The sequence below is a fragment of the Colossoma macropomum genome, unplaced genomic scaffold (genome assembly GCF_904425465.1).
Source record: "Colossoma macropomum unplaced genomic scaffold, Colossoma_macropomum, whole genome shotgun sequence".
Taxonomy (NCBI): Eukaryota; Metazoa; Chordata; class Actinopteri; order Characiformes; family Serrasalmidae; genus Colossoma; species Colossoma macropomum.
Window position 1 is genome coordinate 19849951 of NW_023494806.1, and position 14019 is coordinate 19863969.

The 14019-nt window shown below is 40.4% G+C and overlaps 1 protein-coding gene across 1 annotated transcript in view; it reads right to left on the minus strand.

Moving 5' to 3' along the window:
* acacb (acetyl-CoA carboxylase beta) overlaps positions 1–14019 on the minus strand; it is a 53168-nt gene that overhangs the window by 24923 nt on the left and 14226 nt on the right. Inside the window, 19 exon segments of the mRNA XM_036598354.1 lie at positions 109–297; positions 575–721; positions 1373–1507; positions 1832–1982; positions 2856–3001; positions 3086–3167; positions 4500–4603; positions 5478–5506; positions 5509–5627; positions 6067–6230; positions 6388–6549; positions 6876–7046; positions 7306–7515; positions 9118–9228; positions 9985–10094; positions 10900–10998; positions 12494–12575; positions 13219–13328; positions 13566–13704. Of these exon segments, the coding sequence (XP_036454247.1) occupies positions 109–297; positions 575–721; positions 1373–1507; positions 1832–1982; positions 2856–3001; positions 3086–3167; positions 4500–4603; positions 5478–5506; positions 5509–5627; positions 6067–6230; positions 6388–6549; positions 6876–7046; positions 7306–7515; positions 9118–9228; positions 9985–10094; positions 10900–10998; positions 12494–12575; positions 13219–13328; positions 13566–13704 (2460 nt within the window).

Genomic DNA, 14019 nt, shown 5'->3' on the forward strand with positions numbered 1-14019 from the left:
TCATATATATGATACTTATCTTTACTTTGCTTTTAGCACTGCTAAATGGATTGTGAGTATGATGGTACTACACTTGACCTAAGCTGCTCTGAACTGGTGTGAACTCACCCTCTGGCTGGGGAACTGGCTGAGGACGGAGGTGATGTTGCTGGCGTACTGAGCCATGACCTTACGGATGGCCTTCTCCACAGTAACAGGGATACGTCCAGACACGCTGGTCATGATCTCCTGCAGCTCCAGCAGGGGCAGGGAGGGGTCGCGCAGGGTTTTCATCAGAGTGCCCACCCACTTATTCAGCTAATCAGAGAGAGGACAGAGGGTCAGAGAGCAACACCACAGAGACAGAAACAGCCCTGAGAAACTGAAGGAACAGATCACTTTACTGTGAGAGAGATAACGTTCACTGTACTGTCCCCTGTTAACTCTTGTTCAGTGGCAATCACAATACTGTACCAGGCCTGCAAAGCAATATTTTGGTGAAACTGCCCTAAATGTAGACTTTTTTTTAAAAAGGTTTTTAAGTAACGATTCTATAAAACAAAAATGAACCAAAAATCCATCTGTATGTTCTTACTCTGCTGCTGTAGTAGGGCTCTGGGAGGCAGTATCCATCCATCACCTTCTCCAGGTTCTCCAGGACGTTGTGGAATATCTGGTGCAGCTTCTCACCCACCATGGGAAGGGGCTCCTGAGCAGGTAAAGGCTGAGTGTTCAGCTCCACCTGGAGGGAAGAACAATGTTATAATGCAAGGTGAAGCTTGGGGAGGACTGAGAAGCAGATCAACACAGATAATATATGATCACAGAAGATAAAGTCCTGTCACTGGTGCCCTGAATCCTTAAAATGAGGCGAGACGGGAACATTCTGTTCATCTTAGATCGTTTATTGCATCTTATGAAATAAGCACCATCAGCACCATCAGAACCATAAGAAGTCATTTTATTTGTCAGTGTAAAGCCCATATTCTGAATAATTTCTCTAAGCTAAATTATGAAGTTGTTAAAAGGCTGAAATACAAATATTGCTGTGTGCAAGTTAACACTGCTGCAGACAGAACTGATATCATAAGACTGGCAACCTCACCAAAATACCCCACACAAACCAGCAAGCTTTGTCCAGTGTGGTAGTTAAGTTGCTTTGGCAGTAATAGAGTACATCCAGAATAGCTGGTGTTATTATATAATAGTGTTGATGTTTAATAGTAGACTTTCATGTGATGTCATTTCAGCGTACAAGATAGTTTGCTATTAGCACAGGTGTAGCAATGTTGATATTTCAGCTTTTTAGGGACCTTGTAATTCAGACGATCCGGTGATATTCAATGGAAAAGTGTACAGAATGACATCACTTCTGAATAATGAGAGTATTTACAGGGTGAATACTACTGGGGTCGTCCAGGTCCATGTGGGCTACTACACAGCCTGGCTCCAGCATTGCGCCTGGCCTCTTCACAAAATGAACACAGCCCGATTCCTGAACCGTCAGCGTCATCACCATCTTCATCACCTGCACAACACACAAACAACACAACCACAGATTATTATCTAAAGAATTAAGCAAAATAACCCACAATGTGTGGTTAAAGACATCAGCCCCGTATATGGACTGACACTGAATACAATAAACATATATGCAACTATAAAAATATATACACACAATTATAAACATACTTATAAATGCAAATATAAATATAAACATAAAATTTTGAACTAATGCTATCTTAGTATTGCAGCAAAGTTACTTTTGGTCCAGCTCATGACTGCTGTCAATCGGACCATGTAGCTTGGTACCCAGTGTGCTTAGTTATGCAGCTTTCCTTTAGAGTCTCACCTCTATTTCAGCGTATGGGTGTCCAGCTGTCACATGACCCCCATCGTCCACAATGTACTGCAGCAGTTTTCCAGCAGAGGGCGAGCGGAGCACCGTAGGGTCGCGTTCTTTCTCAAACACGCACGTCTTGTTGCCCACAGTGATCCGGTAGCTGTGGAGGGGACAGATCTGTTCACTTGATTGCCCAATCAAATTCCTGTGGGGGCCGGTGCCACCTCAGCCCCCCCCATACCTGCCGCTGTTACTCACGATGCTACACCAGCCACACAACATCTTCATATACAGTTACATAACATTCGTCGCTGATGGAATAAAGCCTTGTATTAAATTTTTTGCAAAATGTACTGCAGTTACACTCTTAAAAGATGGTTCTCCAAGGATTCTTTGGAAAAGAAAATGGTTCTATATAGGACCATGAATACTCAAAGAACCCTCTGCATAATTAAAGTGTTCTTTGTATCATGAAAGGTTTCTTCAGATTGATGGTATGTTCTGTACTGTAATGTAGATGGTTCTATTTAGAACCTTTTTGAAAAGGGTTCTATATAGCACCAAAAAGGGTTCTTCTATTGCTTTGATGTCGAGCTTGTAACAGTAGAGAAACCCTTTTTGGTGCTAAATAGAACCCTTTTCAAAAAGGATCTATAGTGAACCATCTACAGGACATTCTCCATCAATCTGAAGAACGCTTTCATGATGCAAAGAACCCTTTAATCATGCAAAAGGTTCTCTGAGTGTTCATGCTTCTATACAGAACCATTTTCTTCATTAAAGAACCCTTGAAGATCTTTTTTAAGTGTGTACCGTTTACTCTGCGTCAGAATTTCATGACAAATGGACCAAACAGTCAAACTCGACACAGAATAAAATCTTGTTACTGTAACTTACATTAAAAGCTAAGAATGTTTTTTTCTTTTCCCTGTAAAGTTACTTTTTGGAGACTTTTCTTTCAACAACAAAGACATAGAATTACACCATATACAATTAACAGCAACATAAACGGTTCAGATACAGCCAATCAGACCTGTCTATTTCCTCCTTCATGTAGGTAGTGTAGCTGCTGCCGCTGTAGGAGAACAGCAGGCCGCCGTCGCTCAGCCTGTGCACGTCAATCTCAATATCTGACCTGTTCATGATGATCACGTAGGTGGTGGGGGACTGCCGAGTCACCTATCACACATCAGATCAGTCAGAAATAAGACCACCACAGAGATTCCACAGGCTTGAACAGGTTAGTTCATAATCTTCTGTTACCTGAAGGGAGTATTTGATTCCCTCGTAGATCAGATCCACATCCACGGTGTTAACCAGGCTGGCAGCAGGTAACACCTGACCCCTGAGCACAGATAAACCACAGATTAGAGCTCTAAACTAGACAAAAGACCAATCTAGACCATCCACGTGATACTTCTCCAACTGACACAACTCATCCTCACTTTAAAGATTAACTGATATTGGCTTTAAAGGAATGGTTAGGTGAAAAATCTAATGTTCCTCTTTCCCCAGATGTAGCTGATCAGCCAAGACATGTCTGGCGTCCAAGCAGACTGGCTGATGTGGGTTAGAGCACGTGTGACTTACTGTGAGCTATAAAAATGAACATAACTTCACTGCGTAACTGAACACTGCAGACAGGCACTTCAGACAACACCTCCAATTTTAAACTAACAAAGCAAAATTTGTGCACTAAACATATCTTGGCTACAAGATACTCCACTACGTCTGGGGTAAGTGAAATATTCGGTAAATTAGACTTTTTGGAAACCACATTTCTTTAGTCTAGGAGCTTTATTTGACACCATAAAACCAGCTTTCTGAGAACACTGACATCATGTCATTGAACTTGTAGCCCTTTTAATTAATTAAGGATGCAGAGCTCTGTTTGAAATACAGCTGATGACTGGGGATGACTGTTTTTTTTTTTCTGGCAGAAATCAGACTTTGAAAATGTGTAAAATATCAAATTATGGAGGTCTGACAGCCTGCAAATGAAAGCCTACTGTGTTTGTATCACGCCAAATCACTTTAATCAGAGGTGCACTCTATGTTTTGTGCAGTGTGAATGCTCACTGTGTTCTGGAGGTGTTTGGCATCAAATTTTATGAGGTGTTATCGTCCTCTACTGTGCTGGCATGCTCAGGTGAGTGCTTTCAAGACATTTTTGTGTTCTTGTGTGGATGTAGAGATTTACAAAAATGCTGTTGGTGTGGACAAGGATTTCTTGAGATATGTTCTGATTTGTGTGGACAAGGCTTCATTCATAAGCACGCTGTGAAGTAAAGGGGCTTGTTACCTTGTTACAGCAAACTTTAGTGCTTATCATTTGTTTATGTAAAACATGAATTTCTGTAAAACTGAACATTTTCATAAACTGCTTGGATGAAAATATAATTTAATAAAAGTTTTAATTGTTTCAGATCTCACAGGCATGACAGCCATATATCAGTCATTAAAACGCCCACATGGAAGAGCCTGAGGACCACTGACACAGGACAGCTTTCCATAATTTACCTGATTAGCTACAGATCAGTTTAAACACTACAACAGGCAAAGACATATGACAGACAGAATATAATTACCAGGGTTATTATATTATACGCAGAAGTTCTTTTGAAGTCCTTGTTCTTGTAAATCAGTCTATGACTGAATCTTTAACTGAACAGCTCACCTCTCCAGTGAATGCAGGAAGTCAGACATGCTCTTCCTGAAATTAGCATCGGCTACATGGAGGGCTCCACACACGACTCCCAGCATGGTGTCCGGCCTTTCCGCCTGAAACAAACGTGCACAGACGCAAGTCTAGCTGTAGGTCGATTTAACAAAGAGATGTCCTACAGAAAAGGTGCACAATATACTGTTTTTTAATTCTAACTGCAATTTTTCACTTTTGCAATATTGCTTTCACACAAGTCTACCAAACATGCAAATGAGTCTCTAATAAATTACTGGGATTTTTTATTAGATGCCCTGACCATTCTGACCAGACATCTGAAGTTCCAGAGAAGTTTCTGTGTTCATGAACGTAAACTGGTGGTGTAAACTGGTTTTCTCAAGGGGAAAATATAAAGTTTCTTGTTTTTAAATTACAGCTGTCACACCACATGGTAAATAAAAATGCTCCAAACCAGATTTATATCTTGTATATGTTTTTCACCCAACTGTCACTGGATCCTCTGAATTATGAGGTCATTAAAGAGGCAAAATGCTAATATTGCTACCTACACACTGCAAGCAAGCTAACACTCCTTCATACTGAAATGAAGTTATGTAAGAGTAAGTCTACTATTAAATTTCTAGACTGTTATATACCAACACCAGCTGTGCAAACTGCAGTCTAAAACTGCCAAAGTGTCCAAACTACCACAGTAGTTTGTGTGGGGTATTTTGATGAGATTGCTCGTCTTATGAGGTCAATTATATGAACATTATTGTTAAAGAGTTAACTGGAACATTGAACTAGTGCATTAATTCGCCATCCAAATGTATTCTTTACTGCACTATTTACTGCAAAAAGCTAAAGCATAACAATATGACTTAACTACAGAGCACAACAACTGGTGTGTAGCATATTTGGATATCAATCATTTCAGACAAAAAAGCCACGGTGCTTTTCTTTATCTCCCTCTTTATGTGACTGTACTCGTACCTGCACTTTCTCAGCAATCAGGTGGTCAGCCAACCTGTGTCGATGTCGTTGTTCCTGAAGCTCTCCGTCTCCAGCAGTTTAATGAGATACTCCACGGTGGTCCTGAAATCCCCCCGGATAGACAGCTCCTTCATAGCTACCACCATGTTACTGTACACAGCAATACAGGACAAAATCAGCACATTCAGTCAATACACTATCGAACAAATGAAGAACCTTTTAACACTGTAATGTACAGTACTGCCTGGAATCAAAGTTTTTAATAATACAGAACCACTTTTGTTCCAGATACATTTATAAAGTGACTATAATGTGTGTCTAGTACAGTGCAAAGCTTTGATGCAGCACTGCAAGTTCATATAAAATAAACAAAGACCTAAAATGCTTCAGATTTTAAAGTGGTGATCACATGGTTAAACTTGAAATTACAGATAGAGATAATAGTACAGTATTAAAAAAAATCAAAATAGCTTTTAGTGTCATGTTTACAAATCTTCATTGTGTATAGTTTTCAATCTACGTTGTGCTATTATCGAAGACTAAAAACTATTCCAAACTTTTGGACAGTAATGTATGTGACTGGACTCACGAGATGGCCTCCTCGCGATTCTCTCCCCAGGAGAAGCAGTGGCCGAACTGCGAATCGGCAAATTCGTGCAGACCGCCTGTGGCCCCAACACTGAAATAGCCCCAAACGTTCTTATTGCTGCGGAAGTTCAGCTCCTGCACTGTGCCTGAACTCGGCTTAAAGCCCTGCAGAATAGAACACAAACACTGGCTCACTCTGCTCAGCCTAATAAATGCAGAGGCACAAAACTGGACTTAAAGTATTTAATGGTCGATTCACATTAGCCATGGGATTTAGCCCAATGCACGGTTTACTATGTCAAATGCACAAAAAATGACTCACCTCATCTGGGTTCTCACTTGTGATGCGCGCTGCAATGACATGTCCTCGAGGACAGGGGGTGCACTCCGGAGACTCAAAATTAATCGGGGTGTCCCCCCACGGCGACTCACCATACAGCACTCGAATTTCCTTAATTCTGTACAGAGGAATCCCCATCGCAATCTATACACACAAAAATGTAATAATAATAATAATAATAATAATAATAATAATTGCATATTCTAATTTTTGCAGTCTTCTGTATATCATCACTGTTTACAAAAGCAAAAAAATCAGATCAGATCACAGTGGATAAATTTACTACTTCCACTGTTTTAATTTCACGTCTTATTCTTATTATTACTACTATTTTTCCCTCTCCTGTCTTTTCTCAACTTAATTTAATACTTGGTGTGGTTGAAGGGGTGACCTAGCATGTCTGAGTTAGCTCAATGTAAACTGATGTAAGTTGATACAATATGGGCATTAATATTCTGTATGTTCTGTACCTGTAGCTGTGCAGCGGGCAGGTTCACGTCTGCGATCATCTCAGTGCAGGGATGTTCCACCTGCAGTCTGGGGTTCAGCTCCAGGAAGTGAAAACTGCCGTCCTCCGAGAACAGATACTCCACCGTCCCCGCGCTCACGTAGCCCACCATCTTAGCCATGCGCACTGCGTACTGAGACAAACACGCACAATTTCAGTGTCTACCATGTTAGCATTTTAAGAGCAGTACTCCTGAAAGCCTTAATAACTTCCAAGAAACAGTGGTTCTGCTTAGCACTGCTATAAAAGAAAGTCTACGCAAATCACAATCATTCTGAAGATCAGCAGTGCATCATCTTCCATCTTCTGCTCCACCCATTCTACTGCAGGACCACACCTGCACTTCTCTAGTACTCTATCTGTGCTTCTACCAGACTGTAAACTCTTCTCACCCGCTCCATCTGCTCGAAGGTGGCTGGTGAAACGATGGTGGGCGGAGCCTCCTCGATAATCTTCTGGTGCCTCCGCTGGATGGAGCAGTCTCGGCCGAACAAAGAGATGGCGTTTCCGTACTCATCCGCCAGGATCTGCACTTCCTGATGACGAGCGTGCTGAGCCAGCTGCATGATGAAGATCGGAGAACCCGGCACCTCCGCCTGGACCTGCAGAACGCAAAGATAGAATCACATAATATAATGAAGCCTCTACACCACAGCATTTCACCATAGCAAGAGGAGTAACAGTACACGTATAATAACATAACAAACCAATATGAAGTAAACTAAGAATGTTCTGGACCACAGGGGTCCCCAACTCTGGCTGTGGAGACCCACAGCTCTGCATCCTAGCTCTACAACATAAGATGATTTGTGATATTTAGTTGAGGAGCTGTGTTAGAGCACGGACAACACTAAACCATAGCTGTAAAAAGCCTAACTAAAGACATGCAATGTTTCAAACAGTGCATTAAGCGACTGAGACGAACTTTGATAAGATCATAGAAACATAAAAGCATTTTCTGGCAACAACTTCCCTCTCAAAGATTTACATGACTAAAAATGGAAAACCAAATAAAGTGTCTGGAATTCAGCCAAATTACTGAAGAACTGCGTTTATCAGCGTTTCCCAACTCAGTGCCTCAAAGACCCCTGAGGCACTCTGCATATTTGTTTGAGAACACTTAACTATCTGGTTCAAGCAAGTTTGGAGCTGGAAAAGACCAGATTTGTTTACATCCTAGAGGTTATTAACCCCTTTTTTCACAGTAGCAATGCCTGTTTTGGAGCTCCTTCAGTTTCTTTCCTTCCTTCAATAACACTGATGGAACATAATTTGATGGATTTGATGGAGATGTGTACAAATTATAGAATTTGAAGTGAACTGTACTTTTTGTTTTCAGATGCTATTTTATATTGTGTCAGTTGTGCAGGACTCATATGAAGAAAGCTGCAGTTGTCTAGTTTATCTCTGCATGGTCATCTTTGTGGAGAGGTGTGGATTGTTTTTACAGCAGGGGGTTCTGTCACTTTTCACCCCCATTGCTCGCTAGCAGCTCTACACAGTCACAACATCTCACACACCAAGAGAGAACAATGTCCTAGTTCATTTGATAACAGAATTACTGTGAACAAATATTTTATCTTATTAGATTAATTCATGTCAGAACAGGCATCAATGTTTAACAGGTACATTCTGTTACAAAGGTCTGAACACCCCTGGTCAAATGACATGCTTTGTTGATTTTTAAGTGTAAATATTTGAACATCCTCTACAGAGGACACACTTAAATTGATCTTAGTGCACAATTTCTATTTATTAGCTGAGCTTAACATATTGGAATGTTTTACATAAAATGTACCATAACTTTAGTCATGTGTCATATATTTTTTTTTATTTTGTTTCCATTATGTTATGTTCAGCAAGCAAACAGTAACTGCGTATTAAAATGTGCAGCAGGGTGTTCTCTGTTCCTCTGTAGAGGATGGGTTAACTTTTCACTTCAACAACAACATGGAATTTGACCAGGGGCCAAACTTTTGCATACGACTGTGTATGCCCTCGCTGTCATAAGATCTCTTTTTTTTTGCTTTTTTATTCTGCACCTCATGATGAATGAATCAATACAAACTTTGAAGAGCAAACCAGTTAAGTTACATGAACAGATTATTTTTTTCCTCCTAAAACTTTAGCTGTCAATATTTTTCTTATGCCAACTTTCTATGAGTAAACCACACAGATGGGTCACTGCGACCGAGTGTCTGTACCTGTCTGAAGAAGCTGGGGAAGTCTTCAGCACTGTCCACTTTCCTGATGCCCTTCCCTCCACCCCCCTCTGAGGCCTTAATCACTAAAGGATAGCCGATCTTCTCTGCCCCCTAAAAACAGGAAACACAACATTCACCACAGTCACAACAGCACTGCAGCAACATCACATATGGCACGTTACAAACAAAGTCCACTTTTTAAGGAAATTTGTGTCAAATGTGTCATCTAAAATACACTTAAATACTCATATTTGCAACTGGAACAGCAGTGTTTCCAAATTTAATGACATAACGAATAAATTAAGTAGGTCCAAGTCAGTGATGAACCGTGACTACTAGAGCTAGGCCTTCAGTTCTGGCCAAAAATTAGGAAAAAAAAAACCACCTCTACAATAACGCTAATTTCTGCTAGCACCCCTGTGGGATTCTAGTAGCATGTTAACGCTAAGCTAACACTGATGAATATTTTTTAGCCACTCTAGATTAAACACAGACATTACAAGCTTATACAAGACATTTATATCTTATTTGGAGCTTGTAACAGACATTAAGAGTCCAGCTTTCCATTCCTAACAACTTAGTCTAAACCTGCTTCGACTAGGGCTTGTATTCACAACCAGTGACGCATCTAGAACCTCCAGAAGAACTAGAGTGATGTTTATTTCTCACCAGCCATTATCAATGATGATTCTACTAAATAACACTGAACTAAAAAATTCAGTCACATATTGGTTTTTAATTCACAGGAACCATTACACCTTCTGTAAAGACCTAGAAGGGTCTGAGGGTTCCCCACTGGTCCAAGTCCAACGCCAGATACATGTTATACTGGCCAAGGTGTATAAAGATATAAAGCAGTGTAGTTACAGCGAGGCCTTCTTCCACGTCCCTCACACAGCCTTTACTGTAAATGTCCAGTGGGACGCTGACCACGTGGCCTGGCCTCTGTTCCTCCTCCCCCCAGGGCACCTTCAGCCCTGCAGAGAGAGAACACTCAGCATTCAATCACAGACACCACAGCGATGTGGGGTCTATTGTTTCACTGGCCAAAAAAAAGAAGAAATAGCTTGACGCACAGAACTTTTTATACTGGCGCTCTGTGTTTGGACAGAGAGAGGAAACCACAAAAGACGTAATATACTAGTTCATGACCTGAACAGTTGACATTAAAGGGGAACTCCAAAATTTGTAAAAAATTCTGCATAATTAAATGTTTAAGAGGTAAACAGAGTTATTCAGACTGGTTTGGTGTGAGAAGCTTACTAAGTCACAGTGGTGGTGATAGGAACCAGACATCCACCTCCAAAAGCTCCCTCACATGAAATGGTTATGAATTCACTTCCTGATGTCTGAGACACTGTTTTACAATAGTTTTAAGATTTTGCTCTAAAATGTAAATCATTTTTAAATCCATTTACAGTGGAGGGATACATGCAGGGTATTTTGAGATAAAAATAGTCCCCAAAGAAAACTTATTATTTCAGATTTTCAACAGTTTTCCCATCATCAACATTCCATAAAAAAACTCAGTAGGTTCTCTGGTGGTTTTGGATAGTAAATAAAATGGCTATATTTGCGTTGTAGTCACCACCACTGCAATAAAACCTGAGTCTCAACAACCAATCATTTCACACCAACCTACTCACAATGACTCATGATTTATTAAATCATGCAGAACTTTGGAAAAAGCAGTGGAATCCAATGAAGAAGCTGTTGTTAGTTACAGCCCTATGCTGATGCAAAGGAGGGAGAAAAAGAGCAGAGGAGGCTGCAGTGTATTACCAGTTCCAGTCCAGGGTAAAGTGGGAATTCCTGCAGTCTGAGCTACGATGGAAGACGCTACTTTATCTCCCAGAGCCCACATGGCTTTACTGGAAGGACCTGCAAAAGAGACACAAAGCTTATAAAACCACTAAGCACAACGATCTTCCTAAGATGGAAGAGAAAGTGTCATTTTAAACACTAAGCTGGTTTTCACATGTTAACAGTTTCAGTTTCAGAGAGAAAGGCAGGTTTCCTTGACAGTGATTAAAGTACAACTGAGACAGGATTACATAGGGAGGTGTGGTAGTGTAATTATAACCAGATTATTTCTGTGATTTTGTCATGTCAGTAGATTTTTATGGACTGTGTCCTCCTGGGTCTGTAAAAAGTGTGGAGGCTTTTGCCTACTATAAAATTACCTATATCTCTCCACATACAGTACTGTGCAAATCCACCCTACATTTATTTATTGTCCAGTAAAAACAGCCATTAAGCACAAGTTATTAATTTCTCAATAGACTGGATATAAGGAAGGAGAAAGTCAAAAGAAAATGAACAAAACAAACAAGAGTTTCCAAAAACGGTGTTCAAAAAATTCTTAAAACATACAGAGAAAACTCCTAACTCCTAACAACCACCTGGAAGGCCTGGCAGACCAACAAAACTGCCCCCATCAGATAAACAGCACTTAAAGCTTTCATCTCTGAGAGAGAGGAGAAAATCAAGCTGCTTCAGATCTGAAAACATCCACAGGTGTTTCTGTCCATCCTTCCACTGTGAGAAGACGACTCAGCGCTGTGGGTCTGAAAGGATGTGTAGCTGTCAAGAAGAACGTCACTGAGAAAAGGAGACGGAGACATCAAACAAAGAAGCTGGACGATGGACTGACCACCCCAGAGTCCAGACCTCAACACCACTGAATGTGTTTGATTACTTCAGAAAACCATCAACCAACTTCTAAGACTGAACTAGAGGTGTGTCTGCAGATTCTTTGAGAAACTGAAAGTGAGTCTCCTAAAAGGATGGAAGCTGTAATGAAGGTAAAGAGTGGACACAATAAATACTGATGTAATACTGATGTAATATTCAGTTTTGAAGTGTGCGTGTAATTTTCTGTTAACCAAGTTTTCTATTTTTTCCAGCAATGCTGGAAAATGAATAACTTGTGCTTAGTTTCCATTTTGACTGGAAATTAAATAAATGAAGGATGGCATCTCGAAACTATGGCTACACAATTGTGCACAGCAGCCTGTCAAGCTCAAATTATGTGGACGCAAGTGAACTTCTTTTTCTGTTTTTGGTGTAAATCTGTGAACCATTTATGGTCTAAAACACATTTTTAACAGTGAGAGTGTAAATTTAGTATGAACTGAGCTCAGTCTGAGACCAGGTGGTATTTTACAAAGCAGGACTTCTAAGTTTCACCAGATAACTTAAGCCCAAGGTCAAACCTGTCATTTGTAAAATAGCTAAGGCACATTTTAATTGAACAACCCTCAACTTTGGGCTTAAGTTATCTGGCTAACCCGGAAATCCTGCTTTGTGGAATACCCAGCAGGAGGCCTCCTCTCACAGTCATTATTTGAGCTTGTGTTGGTTTTCAGGGTCATACCTAAAAAAGAAATGCCTGCTTTATGGAGCAGCTCCGGCAGCTTGGGGTTTTCCGAGGCGTGACCCCACCCGGCCCACACTGCCTAAAGAAACAACATTATCATTACTAACCATAATCTTGTTTATAAATCCTTAACTGATTAGCAGAGGCAGAACACTGATATGAAAGATTATTACAAAAAGTACAGCTACAACTTTATCCTACAGCTGTAACTAAACAGCTTAATATAAACAAGGTCCCAATTACTCTAACAGGCAGGAAAGCTTTTAGTGGAGATGGGTAGTAACTGGCTACATTTTCAAATTATTATTATTATTATTATTATTAATATCTTTTCTTCTACTCCAGTACATTCCTGAGTAAAGTAATCTCTTTTCAACTCAGTTACACTTTTTTCATTAGTCAAAGCAGCTGTACTATTGGTCACATCTCATTTCGGTGCTGTAGCATCTTATTTTTTGACCCATTGATCAAAAAAAGAGAAGAACCAGAAAAAGAGAAGAGACATACAAACTTCAGTTCTACTTTTGCACTTATACTCAAGCAGTTTTTAGGAAGGCATTTTCACATTTACAACTGTTGTTACTTCACTGACAATACAAATATGTACAACACTCTCTGGTAGTGATCTGCCAGCTAATCCACCTGTAGAATTACCTATTTATGGTTAATAACTCAAAGTTTTTTAAAAAAAAAAAAAGAAAGTTTGGGTGTGATGGCTGTACCTGCACTGGAATCCTCTTAGCGATGTCCACAATCATCTCCACGTTGGCGTAGTTATTATTGTTGGGCCCTCCAGGAACCGGCACGTAGTGATCCGCCATTTTAATGTACTCTAAAGTACAAAAATAAACTTGAATACTGTATAATGTCAAAGTCAGTAGCACAACGGCACTGACCTACATTACGGGCTGCACAGTAACAGCAGAATTTTATACTGTGATTTTAACGGCAAATACTGAGGTTTTCTATCAAGACTATTTTAAATGTATTACACAACATTATACACATATCGATCATACTGGGAGCAACAGTAAAGTAAAACTGTTTCACTGAAATTTTCCAGTCTTACCTGCATTGGCTTTCAGGTCCTCGGGTGTTACCATGACGACGAAGCGAATGGTCCTCTCGTTGCGGAACATTTCGTAGGACCAGCGGCGGATGGAGCGCATGCATTTCACTGCCGCAATGCCGTTGTTGGCTATGAGCACCTGGAGAGAGAGAAAGCGTAAACATTAACTCCAACACAGCTTCTGCAGTCATCAGTCTGCTCACAGCTCTGTGCTCACACAAACAAAGCTGCACTGTAAAAATATAAACACCAGAGGTGTAAGTCTCTAATCTCACACTGATTTGATTCTTATTTGATTGTTATCATGATTCAATTCAACTCACTTATTTTAGTGTCTTATGTGCACACCCTTGGATTACTGAGCGGGTCAGTGGGGCCAGTGGCCAGGGGTACCAGAGGCCTTAAGGGGCCCAAAGACTGTGGACAGTCCACTGCAGGCGCCAAAATTAGATAA